The 14457-nt window shown below is 45.4% G+C and overlaps 2 protein-coding genes and 1 non-coding gene across 4 annotated transcripts in view; 1 reads left to right on the top strand and 2 right to left on the bottom strand.

Annotated features, from left to right (window-relative positions):
* The window catches only part of patl1 (PAT1 homolog 1, processing body mRNA decay factor), a 16673-nt gene extending 10379 nt beyond the window's left edge, over positions 1–6294 (top strand). Inside the window, exons 9-20 of one of the 2 annotated variants that reach the window (XM_086210526.1) lie at positions 98–184; positions 767–987; positions 1751–1895; positions 2786–2903; positions 2983–3080; positions 4083–4142; positions 4240–4385; positions 4506–4665; positions 4762–4887; positions 5431–5522; positions 5605–5754; positions 5933–6294. In XM_086210526.1, the coding sequence (XP_086066652.1) occupies positions 98–184; positions 767–987; positions 1751–1895; positions 2786–2903; positions 2983–3080; positions 4083–4142; positions 4240–4385; positions 4506–4665; positions 4762–4887; positions 5431–5522; positions 5605–5754; positions 5933–5954 (1425 nt within the window). In that variant the 3' untranslated portion in view covers positions 5955–6294. The other variant, XM_086210527.1, reaches the window with a different exon arrangement.
* On the bottom strand, positions 5677–14457 carry LOC147256872 (scavenger receptor cysteine-rich type 1 protein M130-like). Its single transcript, XM_086210525.1, has 11 exons — positions 14335–14457; positions 13190–13378; positions 12154–12489; positions 11699–11995; positions 10105–10401; positions 9568–9867; positions 8689–9003; positions 8238–8540; positions 7539–7853; positions 7120–7446; positions 5677–6854 (listed from the first exon to the last, which is right to left on the bottom strand). Exons 2-11 carry the CDS (start codon positions 13296–13298, stop codon positions 6826–6828), a joined length of 2628 nt encoding a protein of 875 aa, XP_086066651.1. The 5' UTR covers positions 13299–13378; positions 14335–14457; the 3' UTR covers positions 5677–6825.
* Positions 13951–14037, bottom strand: trnay-gua (transfer RNA tyrosine (anticodon GUA)). The gene is given in 2 exon segments: positions 13951–13986; positions 14001–14037. It is a non-coding gene; the product is annotated as a tRNA-Tyr (tRNA).

Genomic DNA, 14457 nt, shown 5'->3' with positions numbered 1-14457 from the left:
AAATAGCAAAATATTCTTTTAAACTAGTAATAATAGGGAATTGTACCTTTTCTTTCTTTTGGGGATTTGAATTTTCCAATCTGCTATTCTTGTTCAGAACTCGCCACTGTGTCGTGGTCCGTTCCCTCCCAGAGTTGGTCCAGTTCTCTCTCAGATTCAGCGGGCCCACCTACTCAATTCTCAGGTAAGTTACACTGAGGTGCACATAAACACCGGGTTTTAAGTTGAGGAGAGTGCTTATGGGGAGGATGCCTCAGAAATGTGGTTGTTGGAGAACTAAAGGATACAGACGACTGAAATAATTGTTGACAGACTGAATATGGGGAAGACATATATGGGTGACGTAGCAGACAAAAAAGCAATATGGAATAATACTTTAGGAAGATGCCCGTGTTTTCTGTTCCTGTGGTTATGGTGGGATGGAAATGGAAAGCCATTTGCTGTCTTAGCCTTGTTCCAGTGATTGCTGTCAATTTTACTTCCTCTCCTCCACATGATCAGCCAGCCGAGCATCTAGAATAAAACCAAAGAGAACACCCGACCTTCTAAAAATACAACAAAGCTCAGTGTATTTATAAGCGTGCTAGTTGGTCTAGTCTTGTTCCGACTGGTGACATTAGGCCAACCTGGTGAACCCACTGTGGAAGTACTGATGTGCTGGTGTTGGTGGAAGCAGAGCAGCAGCAGTATTTAAGTAGCTTACTTTAAGATCACCTGAGCCATTGTCTTAAACCCACTTCTTGTTTGTCTGCCTTTCTCCCTCTAGGTGGCAGGTGTTCCCCGCGGTGGTCCAGCGCCTCCTTTGTTACCAAGTGGTGGTGGTTTTAGGCCGTTCTTTGGAGGCCCACATCCTCCGCATGGTCACAGAATGGGCCCGCCACCACCTCATGGCCCCCCAAATCACACGCCACCCATCCGGCACAACACTACCCACCTCCACCCCCAACATCGTCGCATGCTCACCCAGCGCATGCAAAGTAGAGGCGGGTAAGAGTGTGTGTTTGTGTGTGTGTGTATGAAGAGAGGGATACTGGTATAAAATCTCACCTTAAACAGGACCCCTCATTCCGGTGATTTTTGATGTACTTGTTTAAGATTGGGGTTAAGGTGAGAACTGGCTGTCCATATAAACAGAAGTCTATGGAATGTCCTGATACGAGTAGCTGCACAAATCTTTGTGTAAATGGACATCTTGAAAGTGGTTTTGAACACCATGTAAATACAGTCCATGCAGCATAATTCAAGTAGATGGTGGCGTTCACGCTACAACTAAAATGATGACAGAGGTAACAACGTCACAAACACTTGGAAATTGATTTGATGAACAATGGAAACCCTGGCCGTCAATCAAATCACCTGAATTTACAAGAAGTCTATAAGAGTTTTAACATGCTTATATATGATAAAATAGTTTTCTCATTAAACATTTTACCTGAGCCAACCTGCCAAACTGTCTTTGGATTGATGGGGGTCTCAAGTTTGTTTTTGTTCCTCACTGATAGCCTCCTTGCCAATGGCCAAGAGAGCCCCAAAACTATGTCTTCAGAAGAAAAGAAAAAACAACAAAACTCTAAGTTTCATGCATTTAAAAAAGACGATATTTGGCCGGACTGTCAGAAGTTTGGGGGTAGATAACCTGTCCCTCTTTTGGTTGGAATGCATTAATTTTCCAACCATAGACATTGCTGCACTTCCAGAAACACCATTTTCAATGAAGTTGTCCTCACTCAGTCTCTTCCCCCCCTTGTAGGGACCGTAGCAGGATTGTAGGGGACCGGCGCAGCAGGGACCCTTACAGCAACCTGATGACTCAGAAAGAGAAGGAATGGGTCACCAAGATCCAGATGATGCAGCTGCAGAGTACTGACCCTTACCTGGATGACTACTATTACCAGGTGGGTTGTCTTGTAGTCCTCCTCATCACCGTGTGTGTGTGTGTGTGTGTGTGTGCGTGTGTGTGAGAGTGAGAAAGAGAGTGTATCATGACCACCAAGGACCATCAGGGTCCTACTGGTCAGCATTACAATACATGTCGTCGATGTCGGTCAGGGTGTTAGGTTAGGTTATACTACTACTGACCCAGCACACCTCTTAGTCAGTTAAGATATAGATGTAGGGGTGGTCAAGAAAATCAACTCACGATTCCTTTTTTTCCCTCAGAGTCTGAATTATTTCAAAAATTGATTTTCCAACAACAAAAACAAATGTTGCATACACGTGAATTATTTTTGTAATTCAAAGGCCAACAATCACCGACAAGATGGTTGGGGATGTGGGTTTAGTGGGCGTGCCTACATTGGGGAATCAGCAGAGTTGATCTGAGTTGCATGGTCACAAGCTGCTAGAGAGCATACACTTTGGGAAGTGGCCGACGCATGACCAAAGAAAAGCCGCTCAGATGAATATTTGGCGAGAAGGTGTCTCCTTCGCATACGCTCATAAATAATTTTCAATATATCAGCGGTAACTCATAACTTACAAGATCATTTTACGTAGATCAGCTGCAGCTCATAACCTAATATCGTACTTTGAATATAAATTTACTGACCGAACCATTTGAGTTTGCTCACTCATCTTAGCAACGTTAGCGCAGCACAGATCCACTTTCCATGTCGATGCGCGTTCAGAACATTTACAGAAACATGGGGGGAGGGGTGAGCTTGCTCTGTTTTTGTTTGGTATTTACAACGAAATGTCAACGGAGGTGACATCAGTCAGCAACGCTTAGTGCACCTTTAACCACCACTGAATTCAGTTCACTGTTGATGTTTTTGGCCACATTTAGAACTACTATGAAAAGATGGAGAAACGTCAGGAGAGGGAGAGGGACAGCAGCAAGAAGGAGCACACCACCAAACTCATCACTCCACAGGTGGCCAAGATTGAACACACCTACCGACCAGGTAAAAGCTAGCAGAGTGTCATCGCTCATGTTCATGCACCATACTGGAGAGGTCAATCTTGACTTGTGTTTGTCTACAGTTCAGTTTGCAGGTTCATTGGGTAAGCTGACCGTCTCCAGCGTCAACAACCCCCGAAAGATGATTGACGCTGTGGTGACGACACGCACAGATGACGAGGTGCGTTTGTATTTTTATATGTATGTTTTTTTTTAACTTGTTAAAGGTGTGTGCATGTACTCGCAGCTCTACTCTGATTGTCGCGACTTGATTCACAGTGAAATAGCTGAACAAATATACATGCTGACTAGCACTTATTAGCTGAAGCCTCATCTTTCACAATCACGCGACCTGAAGCCAACGGCTGTACTGCTGTTCTAGCTGCATTCACAAATACATGATTGCTCAGAACAATCGCTAGGATTTAAAGAGCTTTCTGAAGACCTGCTCAGTCTGTGAGGGTGTGCTTCAGCTCGGTGCTCTGGGCTGCTGATTCTTGCTGCTTGACAGCGAAACTCAGTAAAGTTTGACCATAAAAGTCAGCAGAATTGGCTGCGGTGGTGTGGACGGAGATGCATCACTCACTCACATCATCAGCCATCATCATCATCTTCTTCACTCTACTGCTCGATGAAGTGTGATAGCTAGCGGTAAAGTTTCCAATTTGAGGTGGTTGTTGTTCACCAGAATTCTACACCGTCAATTCCCTCACACACACAAGATGAGGCAGAATACTTGTGGCAGTCTGCTGACTGTGTCCTGTCGAGTTAGCATAAAGTGGAGATAAAGGGTGGATGCTAATAACCTCAGTGACACCCTGACTTACCAAAGAGCAACTCTTCCTTCATGTGTTCACTGGTACAAGGGATTCACCAGTAAGATGCTGATATCTGACACTGAACCTTACTGACACTAATGGCTGGATCAGGAGAAGGTGAGCGTCAGACATATTTGGGGCTGATATCTACCTTTTGCCAAGCCACATATGCATCATACTAGGGAATCATGAGTAAGGAGCACAATAATATCAAGGCTGACTTAGCCTTAGCTGGCGTCTTCCATACGGACACGTGAGGCTACAGTTTGTTCAAAGAGACACTGCACTGCCACCCCTCTCTGGTCAGTGGCCCTCTGCGTCCTGTGCTTGTGTTTGCCTGACCCTCTGTATGTCTGCAACACCAGGAGAAGAGAGAGAAGCAGGTTTGGAATAAGAGGCGACAGATTCTCTACACAGTGGAAAAGGTAAAGGCACAGATCCAAGTATCCATTTAAAAGTGAAGCTAGCCTTCCATGTGTTGAACCAGGAAGCACTCCTGCATCCTCTCTTTGACCCTTTCAGATGTACAGTTTGCTGCTGGAGGTTCAAGACTTTGAGAAATGTTTTGTCCTCGCACCTGAGGAGGACAGGGAGGCTTTGCTGGAGCAGCACAAGACCAACACCATGCAATTGTGCAACTCTCTGCTGGAGAAGGAGTGGGATGACAGGTAGGAGGGAATGATGGTGAGAGGGAGGGAGGAAAAAATGGGAGTAGCACCCTTTGATGGTAGTCCTACCCAGGTAAACTCTACCTGTGCTCACTGTCACTCTCTCCCCTCTCTGATAAGAGTGAGTGATGAACAGTGTGTGATGATCATGTCAGTGAGGAAGGGCAAACGGCTCATCTCCAGGCTCCTCCCCTTCCTGCCTTCACCCCAGGCTGCCGCCGTTGTTATGGCGATTGCCCGCAACCTCCCCACCCTAGCCAAGAAGGATAAGCAGGACCAGGTAACCACGGCACAGCACAACGTCATTAGAACACCAGACTGGAGGAGCTTGACACCATGTTCACCCTGTGTGCTTTCTCCTTTCCCCCCTCTTCAGGTGCTGTGCTGGTTAGTGGAGCCAGTTTCTGCAGTGATCCAGTCCTTGTCCAGCTCAGCCCTGACAGACCTGCTCCAGGAGCTTCAGGGCACTGAGGGCCAGCTGGCCTCAGTACTGCACAACAAGGTACACACACACACACACACACACACACACACACACACACACACACACAGTCTCTTTCATTTCAGAGCCTGAGATGAATTTTGCCTTTTTCATGAGTTGCTTTGAATAATAAATCATTAATGAACACCAACTGCCATTGACGCAGTGTATTAAGTAAAGTGTTAAAGAGCAGTAAGTTGAGATTGCCATGGAGAAAACTGCTCCCAGTAAACCTGCATGAAAGAAAATTCTTGAATATGAGCTTTAATAATAATAATGCATTTTATTTATAAGGCGCCTTTCAAGGCACTCAAGGTCGCCGTACAACAATTAAAACACAAGTAATACAACACATAGTAGAATAAAAAACAAGTAAAAGCACAGAGCTGGCAGCAGAACAGCGAAACATTCAAAGATTGTACACGAGCCTACACAAGTGGGACTGAAGAAATACAAGCTAAAAGAGAATGAATGTTGAATTTTCTGCTGCACAGAATCCTGACTCTAAACGATGGTATGAGTCCAGGCCTGCTAGATGAGTGCTGCATGTGTGTGTCTGTTCAGTTCGGTGTGACGCTGCTGTATCTAATCTTGAGTGAAGGAGAGAAGATGCAAAGTTCCGACCCCAACTGTCAACTCATGGATGACAATCGATGGTGAGCATCAGTGACGTCCGCCGCACCTTCACTCTGCCCTCGTCTTTCCACACAGTGATGTCATTTTCTCTTCGTTGTCCAGGACTGAGTTGGTGTTTTCTGTGACGAGGGAGTTGCTCGGCGTACCTTCCTCGTCTCTCTCCCCTCCCCTCTTCACCCCTCCCAACCTGCTGTCCCTCTTCTCTCGCTACGTTGACCAACAGAGGCTGGAGCAGTTACAGGACAAGCTACAGTGAGTTACAGCAACACTCCCCGTAAAAGGGAGCTTACAGCGCACACAGAGAGACAGCTGAGTCCTCCTTAGCGTCGGCTGTTGTGAGCATTAATGTTAAGTGTCTGTTCACACTGGAGGTGTGACGGCAGCCTGCCTGAACACAAACCAGCACTAACAGTGTCTTCATCTTCCTCAGGATCTCTGCCTTGTCCAGGTAGAAGTTGCTCCAGACATCATCACACCCACTCCCCACTCGATGCAGACCTTTCTTTTGTGTGTCAGAAGTGTGTGTGTGTGTGTGTGTGTGTGTGTGTGTGTGGTCGGTCTTGAGACAAGTCAATGGAGGGTCATTTTAATCCAGCAGAATGTCTAGTCACTTGTTTTTTTGTTTTGTTTTTAGTGTCTGGTGTGTGTGTGTGTGTGTGTGTGTGCGCGAAAGATTGAGTGAACGAGACAGGTGAGGAGTTTGAATGATAAAAAATGAATTCTGCATTTCTAAATATCTTGTTTACGAGTATGCCTATGATGAACCTTCAAATTAAAAAGTATTTCTATTATATAAATCTACTGACTGTTCCTTTGTTGCCTTGTCCTGTCCTGTTCCTTGTCCGGGTTTAAAAACTGCGTAGACTTCAAATGAAACTGTGAGATTGTTTTAACTTACCAAGTTCCACAGTCAAAAAAAACAACTAATTGTAACCACTTTGCCTCAGACCAACCTGTTAAGACGCCCTGGTATTGAGTTGGTCGTCGTGGTACTTGGTAATATTGGTGGCCAGCCGGGGCTGCTGGGTAACGGAGCTCCACCCACGTTTCAATGATGCTCAAAGTTCTGCATGTAGCATTTATTTATCGTGACTCTGATACACTGATACACTCCAGCCTTCTTTTACTCAGACTACCGGCGTGTCTGCGCAGGTCTACTCTGATAACCCCACTTGTTCAAAGGGGTGCAGAAACACGGAGAAGCTTTACTGTTGACAAGGAGACTTAAGACAAATATTTTCTTGTTGGGTGGGGTGGGGTACCACTCTTATCCTAAGAGTGTAAAATGGAATTGAAGGTGTGTCTGCTTGGCTCATGACATCCTCATGTCTGTCCTGCTGCCCCATGCTGGCCTGAAGGGACACAAATACTTTCATGAGCTTTGACTCCCAGTCACTTTCTCACTTCACATGGTTCTTCAAAAAAGTCAAGGTTAATATTTCCCTATATAACTTCTTTTTAAAAAAAAAATTCATTAAACTTATAATCAAAATCACGGACAGTTTGCCTGGTGATTACTTCCATGAAGACAATGTCTATTTAGTACTGGATTTGTCTTCTGTCAAGCTCTGGACAGGCCACAGAGAGTCGCAAGAGTTACCTTGTTTCTTGTCTTACCTGTGCAGACCACCTCAACAGCTGACGAGGAGTACCAGGTCTCTAAAGCTCCACAGTCCAAGAGTGCAGACTCAGATCCATCACAGTCGGAGAAGAAATGCCACATAGTGTTCTCTCTGGAAATGTTGACAGCTGCAGTGGAGACTGCAGCACCACAACCCAGCTGTCTGCACACCACGCCAGCATGCCTCATGTCCCAGACTTTGGAATCCGCGCTCAGCAGGAACGTGCCATGTCCCGGTTTGGCCACCATCAGCTTCCCACGACAGGCGTAACTCTCATCCTCTCTGATCACTTCATCGCTCAACCACATGTCATCATAGCCAACTGAGGGTTTAGCAGGACAAGATTTTATAAGTCATCACATTGAACAAGAAGCTGTTCCAATAATCCATTTTACAGGTGAGAAGGTATCCTACCTTCAATGGTGAGGGAGAAGCTCTCGCTCTCAGGGGAGGACAAGTTTTGATTGAAAACAAAGTTGTGATAAACACAGCTGTAGTTCCCTGTGTGGGCCACACTTGCAGCAGTAAACATGAAGGGGGCAGAGTGATTGACAGCTGGCAGGGTCTGGATGAGGGTTTGGTTGATCATCAGGCTGAAGTGACCTCCGGGGAATTGCGGCTCCACGGAGCAGTTGATCCTGAAGCTGTAGCCCCTGAAAAGCAAGGCTTCCCGCTGCTTTTCATCAGTGCATGAAGAATGCAGTGTTATATTTGGCTGAGACAGGACGTCTGCGGACAAAGACAGAGCTGACTAACTCCTTTGATACCTGCGCACCTTCCAACACACACAAGCAAACACCACACACTACCACTGGGAACACACAGGAGGTTCAACAAACTCTGAGTCTAACCCTGAATTTTGAGTTGATTTAACCACAGATGGGAAAATTGGGGCCGGCCCTAAGCGAAGCTAAGCCAATGGGCAAATCAGGAGGTTTTTGACCTAAAGCAGTTTTCTGACTAAAATTAGGTGATGAAGTAGAAGTGGAATCAGCTCTTGTGCTCTCCTGCACACTGTCTGTCTCTCTCTGGCTTCTTACAGCATCATAGATGTGCAGGGGGAAAGTTAATTGTCTAAAGCTGAAATTATCATCAGAGCACCATTTTCCTCACCTGAGCAGACCACTTCAATAGTAGAGGAGGGAGGCCAATTCTTTACTGTCCCACAGTCCATCAGAGCCAGCTCAGAGCCGTCGCAATTAGAGAAAAAACGCCACGCAGGCACACCTTCAGTGGGTTTGTCTACTTTGCTGGTTGAAAGAGCCGAGCCACATTTGAGCTGTCTGCACACCACCGCGGCCTCCTTCAGACCCCAGGACTTCCGGGAGGTCACTGGTCTCCACTCCTCTTCATGCTCCAGCTCCAGCCAACCAGCACAACGGTGGCCTCCATCCTGCAACCTCACGTAATCGGGATCTGAAATGAAAAGAAATCCCAAATGGCGAGCCAGAGCGTGGGTCCACCTTGAGTCCTACAAGCGTCCAGCCAAACCAGGAAGTGCTGCACTGGTATTTTGCATTACATACTAAGGCAACTGTAACTTGGACATCACTGGCTGACTTACCTTTAAAAAAGAGAGAAAAAATCTTTGGTTCAGAGAAAATGTCTGAAGTGAAATGAGGGCTGTAATCACAGTAGTAGACCCCCTGGCCTCCATCTGGTGTAGCAGGGAAGAAAAAGCTGGCGTGGTTTCCAGAGACTGCCTGGGTCCACTCTGTGGGCTGTTCACTGTCAACGCCAGTTCTTAGGCGGAAGGAGAGTATTTTATAAGGTAAATCGCTGTGGCAGGAAATCAAGAAGCGATGGCCCTTAAACAGCGGAGGATTGTCCCAGGGGTAGTTTGGGCTGTGAACCTCAGCATCAGGTTTCTTTGGAAGACCTGCGAATACAAAAAGTTGGTGACTCGAGGCTTTTTGGAAGTTAGCCAAGCTGCATGAATATTAGCTTCATACCTGAAGAAAGCAAATTACATTTCACGTGATGTCAGCAAAAGTCCCGTATGCAAGATAACATTGGGGGCCCTTTACAAGCAATCTATGGTGCCTGGTGGGTAGCGCTTTGTGTGCGCTGTGTGTTCAGGGCATGTTTAGCCTCATTCAGCCGTTTTTGGTGTCTCAAAACAGCAATGCATCGTGGTTGCGCTAAACCAGCCTCGTTATCATACGTAAGCACCTGCTGGTGCAGACAGAGCACAAGTTCCTCACTAATTAAAGGGCGGGAGCGCTTGGCGTGAAAACATAATTTGCGGCAGGTTAAAACGATCAATGGCGCCTGCGCCACCCTGGCATAGGGCCCCTGATGTTCTCTGAAATCCTTCAGCTGTAAATTTATGTAGAGGAGAGATTTCTGACTCTTACATAACTATGACTGGGGGGATTAACACAATGTAAATTATTAGGTGTCATCTAAAGCATCCAATATGTAATCAGTGAGTGAACAGTACCTCCACAGGTTATATGTCCTTTGAAACAGATGTTTTCTGTGGCGTTGAACGTGTGTGAGGGGCAGTCCTTCAGACGCTTCTCGTTGCCTTCGCACTTAAAGACTGGACTCCAGTAATCAGTTTTGCTGTGAGAATCCCTGCCACGAGCTGCATGAGGAAACCCACAGCCCAGTTCCCTGCAAGTGACGATTTCGTCCTCTGGGGTGAAGAACCGTTGACACACTGGAGCCCAAGTTGTGCCAGACTTCACCTCCATGATGCCTGTGCATCGGTTGTCTCCTCTTAGGAGCCGCACGCTTTCTGGAATAGAGCACGACAGTTGGACGTCACATCACCTGCAGTCACGTCTCAGAGGGTCTGCACTGTGCTCCGGTTATTAACTGCAACCACCTTGAAATCCACCACCAAGTCCGCTGATGCAAGTGTTTAAACACAGGACAGGGATATATTCATTAAAGAATTAGCAGAGAACCTCACTATTGCAACATGATTGGAAGTGGAACAACAGATTTTGACAACAGGATTGTCGAGAACTACCTGAGCATGTCACAGCCATCAACCTGTTGGAGCTGCCCATGCCCCATGATTTACAAATCGAGGAATGGTCGCGGTCACACTGAATATCCAGCGTCCATGCACTCTCTGGTCTTGGCAGATATTTAATCCTTTCTGAAGTGACACTCCCACAGCCCAGGAGGTGACAAAGCTTCGCGGTGTGTTGTGGTCCCCAGAAATTCCAGGTATCTGCCAGGGGTCTCCACTCTCCATCACGCTTCCCTTCAACTGTTCCGTCGCAACTGCTCTCCCCTCCCACCAGCCTCAAATCATACGGACCTGAAGACAGAAAAGCGTCAGCAAATGCGATCCTCTGTCACTTCATGAATGAATAATTGACAAACCATTTTCTTAAAGCTGCATTATTTTGGGCCTCACCTTTGACATATTACAACATGTTTGCTTTGATCTTCGGGGTGTCACACTTTGATCTGACATAAAGATTCAATTCAGGTTTTGTAAGAACATTTTTCTGCTCTGTTTTGGGTCTTCAGGGCATTTTTAAGAGTTGGAGATTAAGGCACCATAAAAGGAGAGGAGAATTCGCCTGAAACACTTTCTTTGTCATCTTGTGTTGGTTGCTTGAAACAGACGTCAAGAGCTGTCAAGTCCACCAGTAACTGTTGCCAATGGTTCAATAATTATTTCGCAAGTGCTGAAAGTTTTGAAGAGGCCAAAAAGTTGTGTGGTGAACTTCACATTCAAACACTTGCTAGCCTTGCTACTGCATTTAAATGAGCTCCATTAATTGTAAATTAAATATTATTTAAGTGAACATAATAATCTTTGGGGAAATATGTTTATTGTTCATCATTTTTAGAGCCAGAAAAGTAGAGAGATACCCCTCTCTCCTCTCCGCATTTATTAAGGAGCTCCAGAATGCTAATCAGCTTAGCTTTGCTTCAATGAACTCTAGTAATAGGGTAAATAAGAAAGCTGTCTCCAAAGTCAGCACGTTTTTCACTTTTCCCCCACAGCAATCTTTGTCTGCTTGGACAGAACTAGGCTCATGCTTGACAACTGTGAGATCTTGTTATTCTACTGTCCCATACATACCCAGAACTACTTCCCTGATGGGTGTAGTGATTTAATATGCACCTCTTAACCTCAGCCAACAAAACCAAACATTTATTGACGACTAGAAGAGTGTCTGACGCTTCTAAACAGCCTGATACTGATCAGTTTGAACCGGAGAGAGAGCAAGAAAGAATGGGAGGCTGAGACAGTTGAAGTAGTTCTGGGTCTGTATCTGACTCTTGACACAGACCTTGTAATTCACAGTTTTTACAGCAAAGGTTAAACACAACCCTGGCCATCAAGGCCATTTTGGAGAAAAGACTATCCGATGACTTTTTTTCCCCTCTCCAGCTCCGCTGCTACTGTTCATTCCAGCTCTCTGTTGGGGTCTGGAGCTCCCTCATGTACATAGAGAGCAGAGAAATGTCTCTATCTGCATGTCTGGCACTAGAGATGACAAACAACATCCACATTTCACAGGGGTTGGCATGCGGCTCTGGGTGTGTGTTACATGATAGGAATCAGCTCATGTTGGAAACATTAGACGTGTGTACAGTACTGGTGCATGCAAGTCCCGGAGCTGGTCTGCAGCTGTGGTTGGTTGAGCTGGCACAGTCCTGCAGACGAGACTCGTTGCCTTTACACTGGAACTGCGTGGATGAAACCCGTCCTCCTCCTCCTTTTCCTCCAAACGAGCCCTTAAAACGTCCTGGGGTCCCACAGCCAAGCTCCTTGCAGACCACCTTTTCAGCTTCAGAGTCAAATCCCTCCTCACACACGACAGTCCAACCCTGATCGGACTTCACCTCCACGCTGCCCGAACAAAGTTCATCTGTGCCTGTGAGCCTCACAGACTCTGAAAACAAAGACAGAGAGATGAAAGTGCAGCTTAAATAATGGTTTTCCTACATGTTTGCAGGCCCCTTGAAATACACATGAGCTTTGACCCTCCATCATGTGGTTTAAAGGAGGAACAGTGGTTGTGTTGTGTTCATGGACTGTGAAGGATGCTACCTGAGCAGATCACCTCCAGGCTGGAGGACGTCGTATTTCTCCCCTGCACTCTCCTGCTTGACCCGTTGCTTTTGCACTCTTTCAACTTCGCCTCAGTGCCGTGGCATGTTAAATTAACCTCCCATGCTGGGCGTTGGCGAGTGCCGCCGTAGCGCTGATGTTTTATGGAGACTACAGAGCCACAACCCATCTGCCTGCAGGCCACTTTTGCATGCCCAACCTTAGTCTGGTAAGAAGCCTCAGCAATAACCATAGTTCTCCATGCTCCTTGGTGCTTCACCTCCAGCCAGCCAGCGCAGTGGCCGCCTCCACCCACCAGGCGCGCGTCAGTAGGTGCTGAAGAGAGAGGAAGAAAGACAAAGCTGTGGATACCATATTGGATTGTAAGAGGCAGTAAACGCACGAGCATCTCCTGCTCCTGGATTCAGAAAAAGACTTTTAGTCCATATTTGAGTTTGTACTGAAACGATCCTTGATTGATAGTTCACACGTACATACACTTACGCTTAATACATGATATTTCAAATAATACATGAATTATTAATTTATGTCAAATCATTTTTTTATTCAACAAATGAAGGGGAATTCTTTCTTCTCTTCTGATCTGTTACTGTTTCATATTGTTTGGCATTGTTTTAGATGCATTTACCAACATTTTATGATTTAGAATGAGTTTTAAAATCTTGAAAAGATGTTGAGCAGAGTTTCAAACCTGTGTGGGTGTTAGCATGTCCCTACTGACAGTAGCAGTCAATGCAAAGTAAAAGCAAACATTGTGAAAGAGTGACAAGCCTTTTGCCTGCTGCATATTCTAAATTCACTTATTCACTCATTGGGATGCATCTGCCATTCGTCTTTCAGACTTTATGGTTCTGACTCATGTCAGGAAGCACGAGGGCATTTAGCCCAAATGTAAATGAATACATTTCCTTCTTAAATTACCACATCATAAACAAAGGTATCTCGTTTTACATACAGAGCAGGTCTTGACTTGACAATGGTAGCCAACATTCTCAGGATCTAGATCTGTGCTCACCTTTGGACTGGCTACCATGTTGTTCTGCTGCCTTTGTACTGGAGCTTTCTGATGTCAGCAGACCCAAACACCAGACTAGAAGAAAGGGCCGGCAGAAGACTGAACTCATGCTGGCTGTTACCGAAGCTGCATCCAAAGAGCTCTCCCAGTGAACACTGTGCTCTTACAGTCATTCCTGCAGCATATAGGCTGTTGCCACACACGCACACACACACACACACACACACACACACACACACACACACACACACACACACACACACACACACACACACACACACACACGGACTATCGTATTGTGGATTTTTGCGTCATATTGAGTATCATCATGCAAAATTTTAACTGTCTAACTGTGACAAAACTACTACTACTACTGCTACTACTACTACTACTACCACTACTACTACTACTACCAATAATAATATAATGTTCCAAACCAATATAAACAAATATTTAATCCTGAACTTTTTCTGGTACAGCCTAATTTAATTTCTAACTTTAAAAAATAAAACAAAATGTTTCATGAATGCAAATTCTCTATTGCAAACTTTAAAAATAGAAAATGTTTCATTGATGCAAATGCTCTATAGCAGCACGCTTGCTGTATCTTCATGGGCCCAATGTTTGGAGCAACTGACAAAATTAGTTTTTGGAATGAATGGACCTTTATGAAATTATTGGACGGCATATTGTGTGTGGTGTAGAATTTGCAGTTGATTAAACCTATACATATATGCGATTCCTTTAAAAAAAAGATAACCTCCTTCGAGCCGGAATCGAACCAGCGACCTAAGGATCACTGTTGAGCCACCTACAGTCCTCCGCTCTACCAACTGAGCTATCGAAGGGGTGTGATAATCAAGGGCAAACAAACCGTACTTATAACCATAACTCTAGGTTTATTGTTCTTTTTCAGCCCGCTAAATTGAGAACATGATAAAGTCCTTTATAGAGGAATTTATCGTTTAGGTTCCGGGTCGCATTTACATCCAAGCCTAACTTGAGTTTCACCTTGTTTTGCTAACTTTAGCCATGTGCTTCGCTTTGTGCTACTCACCCATAAAAGCGCAACACACGATGAAGAAATCTCAACTGTATGATGGTGAAATCACTATTAAAAAACGGTTAAATTCCATTTCCCTCACCTTTATATTTAGCCCCGTCCATAACTTCACAGTAGCCATTTTGACAGCTCATTTACGGAGCAAACAGAGGCGTCGTAATGAGGACATTATTCCTAGGAGGACCACGGCCCCGCTAAGTACATA

Source organism: Aulostomus chinensis, chromosome 8 (assembly GCF_037954235.1).
Source record: "Aulostomus chinensis isolate RoL2024-O1b breed Wild chromosome 8, RoL_Achi_v1.0, whole genome shotgun sequence".
Classification (NCBI taxonomy): domain Eukaryota; kingdom Metazoa; phylum Chordata; class Actinopteri; order Syngnathiformes; family Aulostomidae; genus Aulostomus; species Aulostomus chinensis.
The sequence above is the reverse complement of the archived record's forward strand: the minus strand, read 5'-3'. Positions and strand labels throughout refer to the sequence as shown.

Bases quoted from the DNA above. Each gene is read 5' to 3' on its own strand.
- LOC147256872 (XM_086210525.1), bottom strand. From the start codon at position 13,298: ATGAGTTCAGTCTTCTGCCGGCCCTTTCTTCTAGTCTGGTGTTTGGGT. The intron at 10,402-11,698 runs GTACTGTACACA...TTCTGTCTTCAG, and splicing joins TCCGGGACTTGCATGCACCA to GTCCGTATGATTTGAGGCTG. The intron at 8,541-8,688 runs GTAAGTCAGCCA...TTTTCATTTCAG, and splicing joins TTTTTCTCTCTTTTTTAAAG to ATCCCGATTACGTGAGGTTG.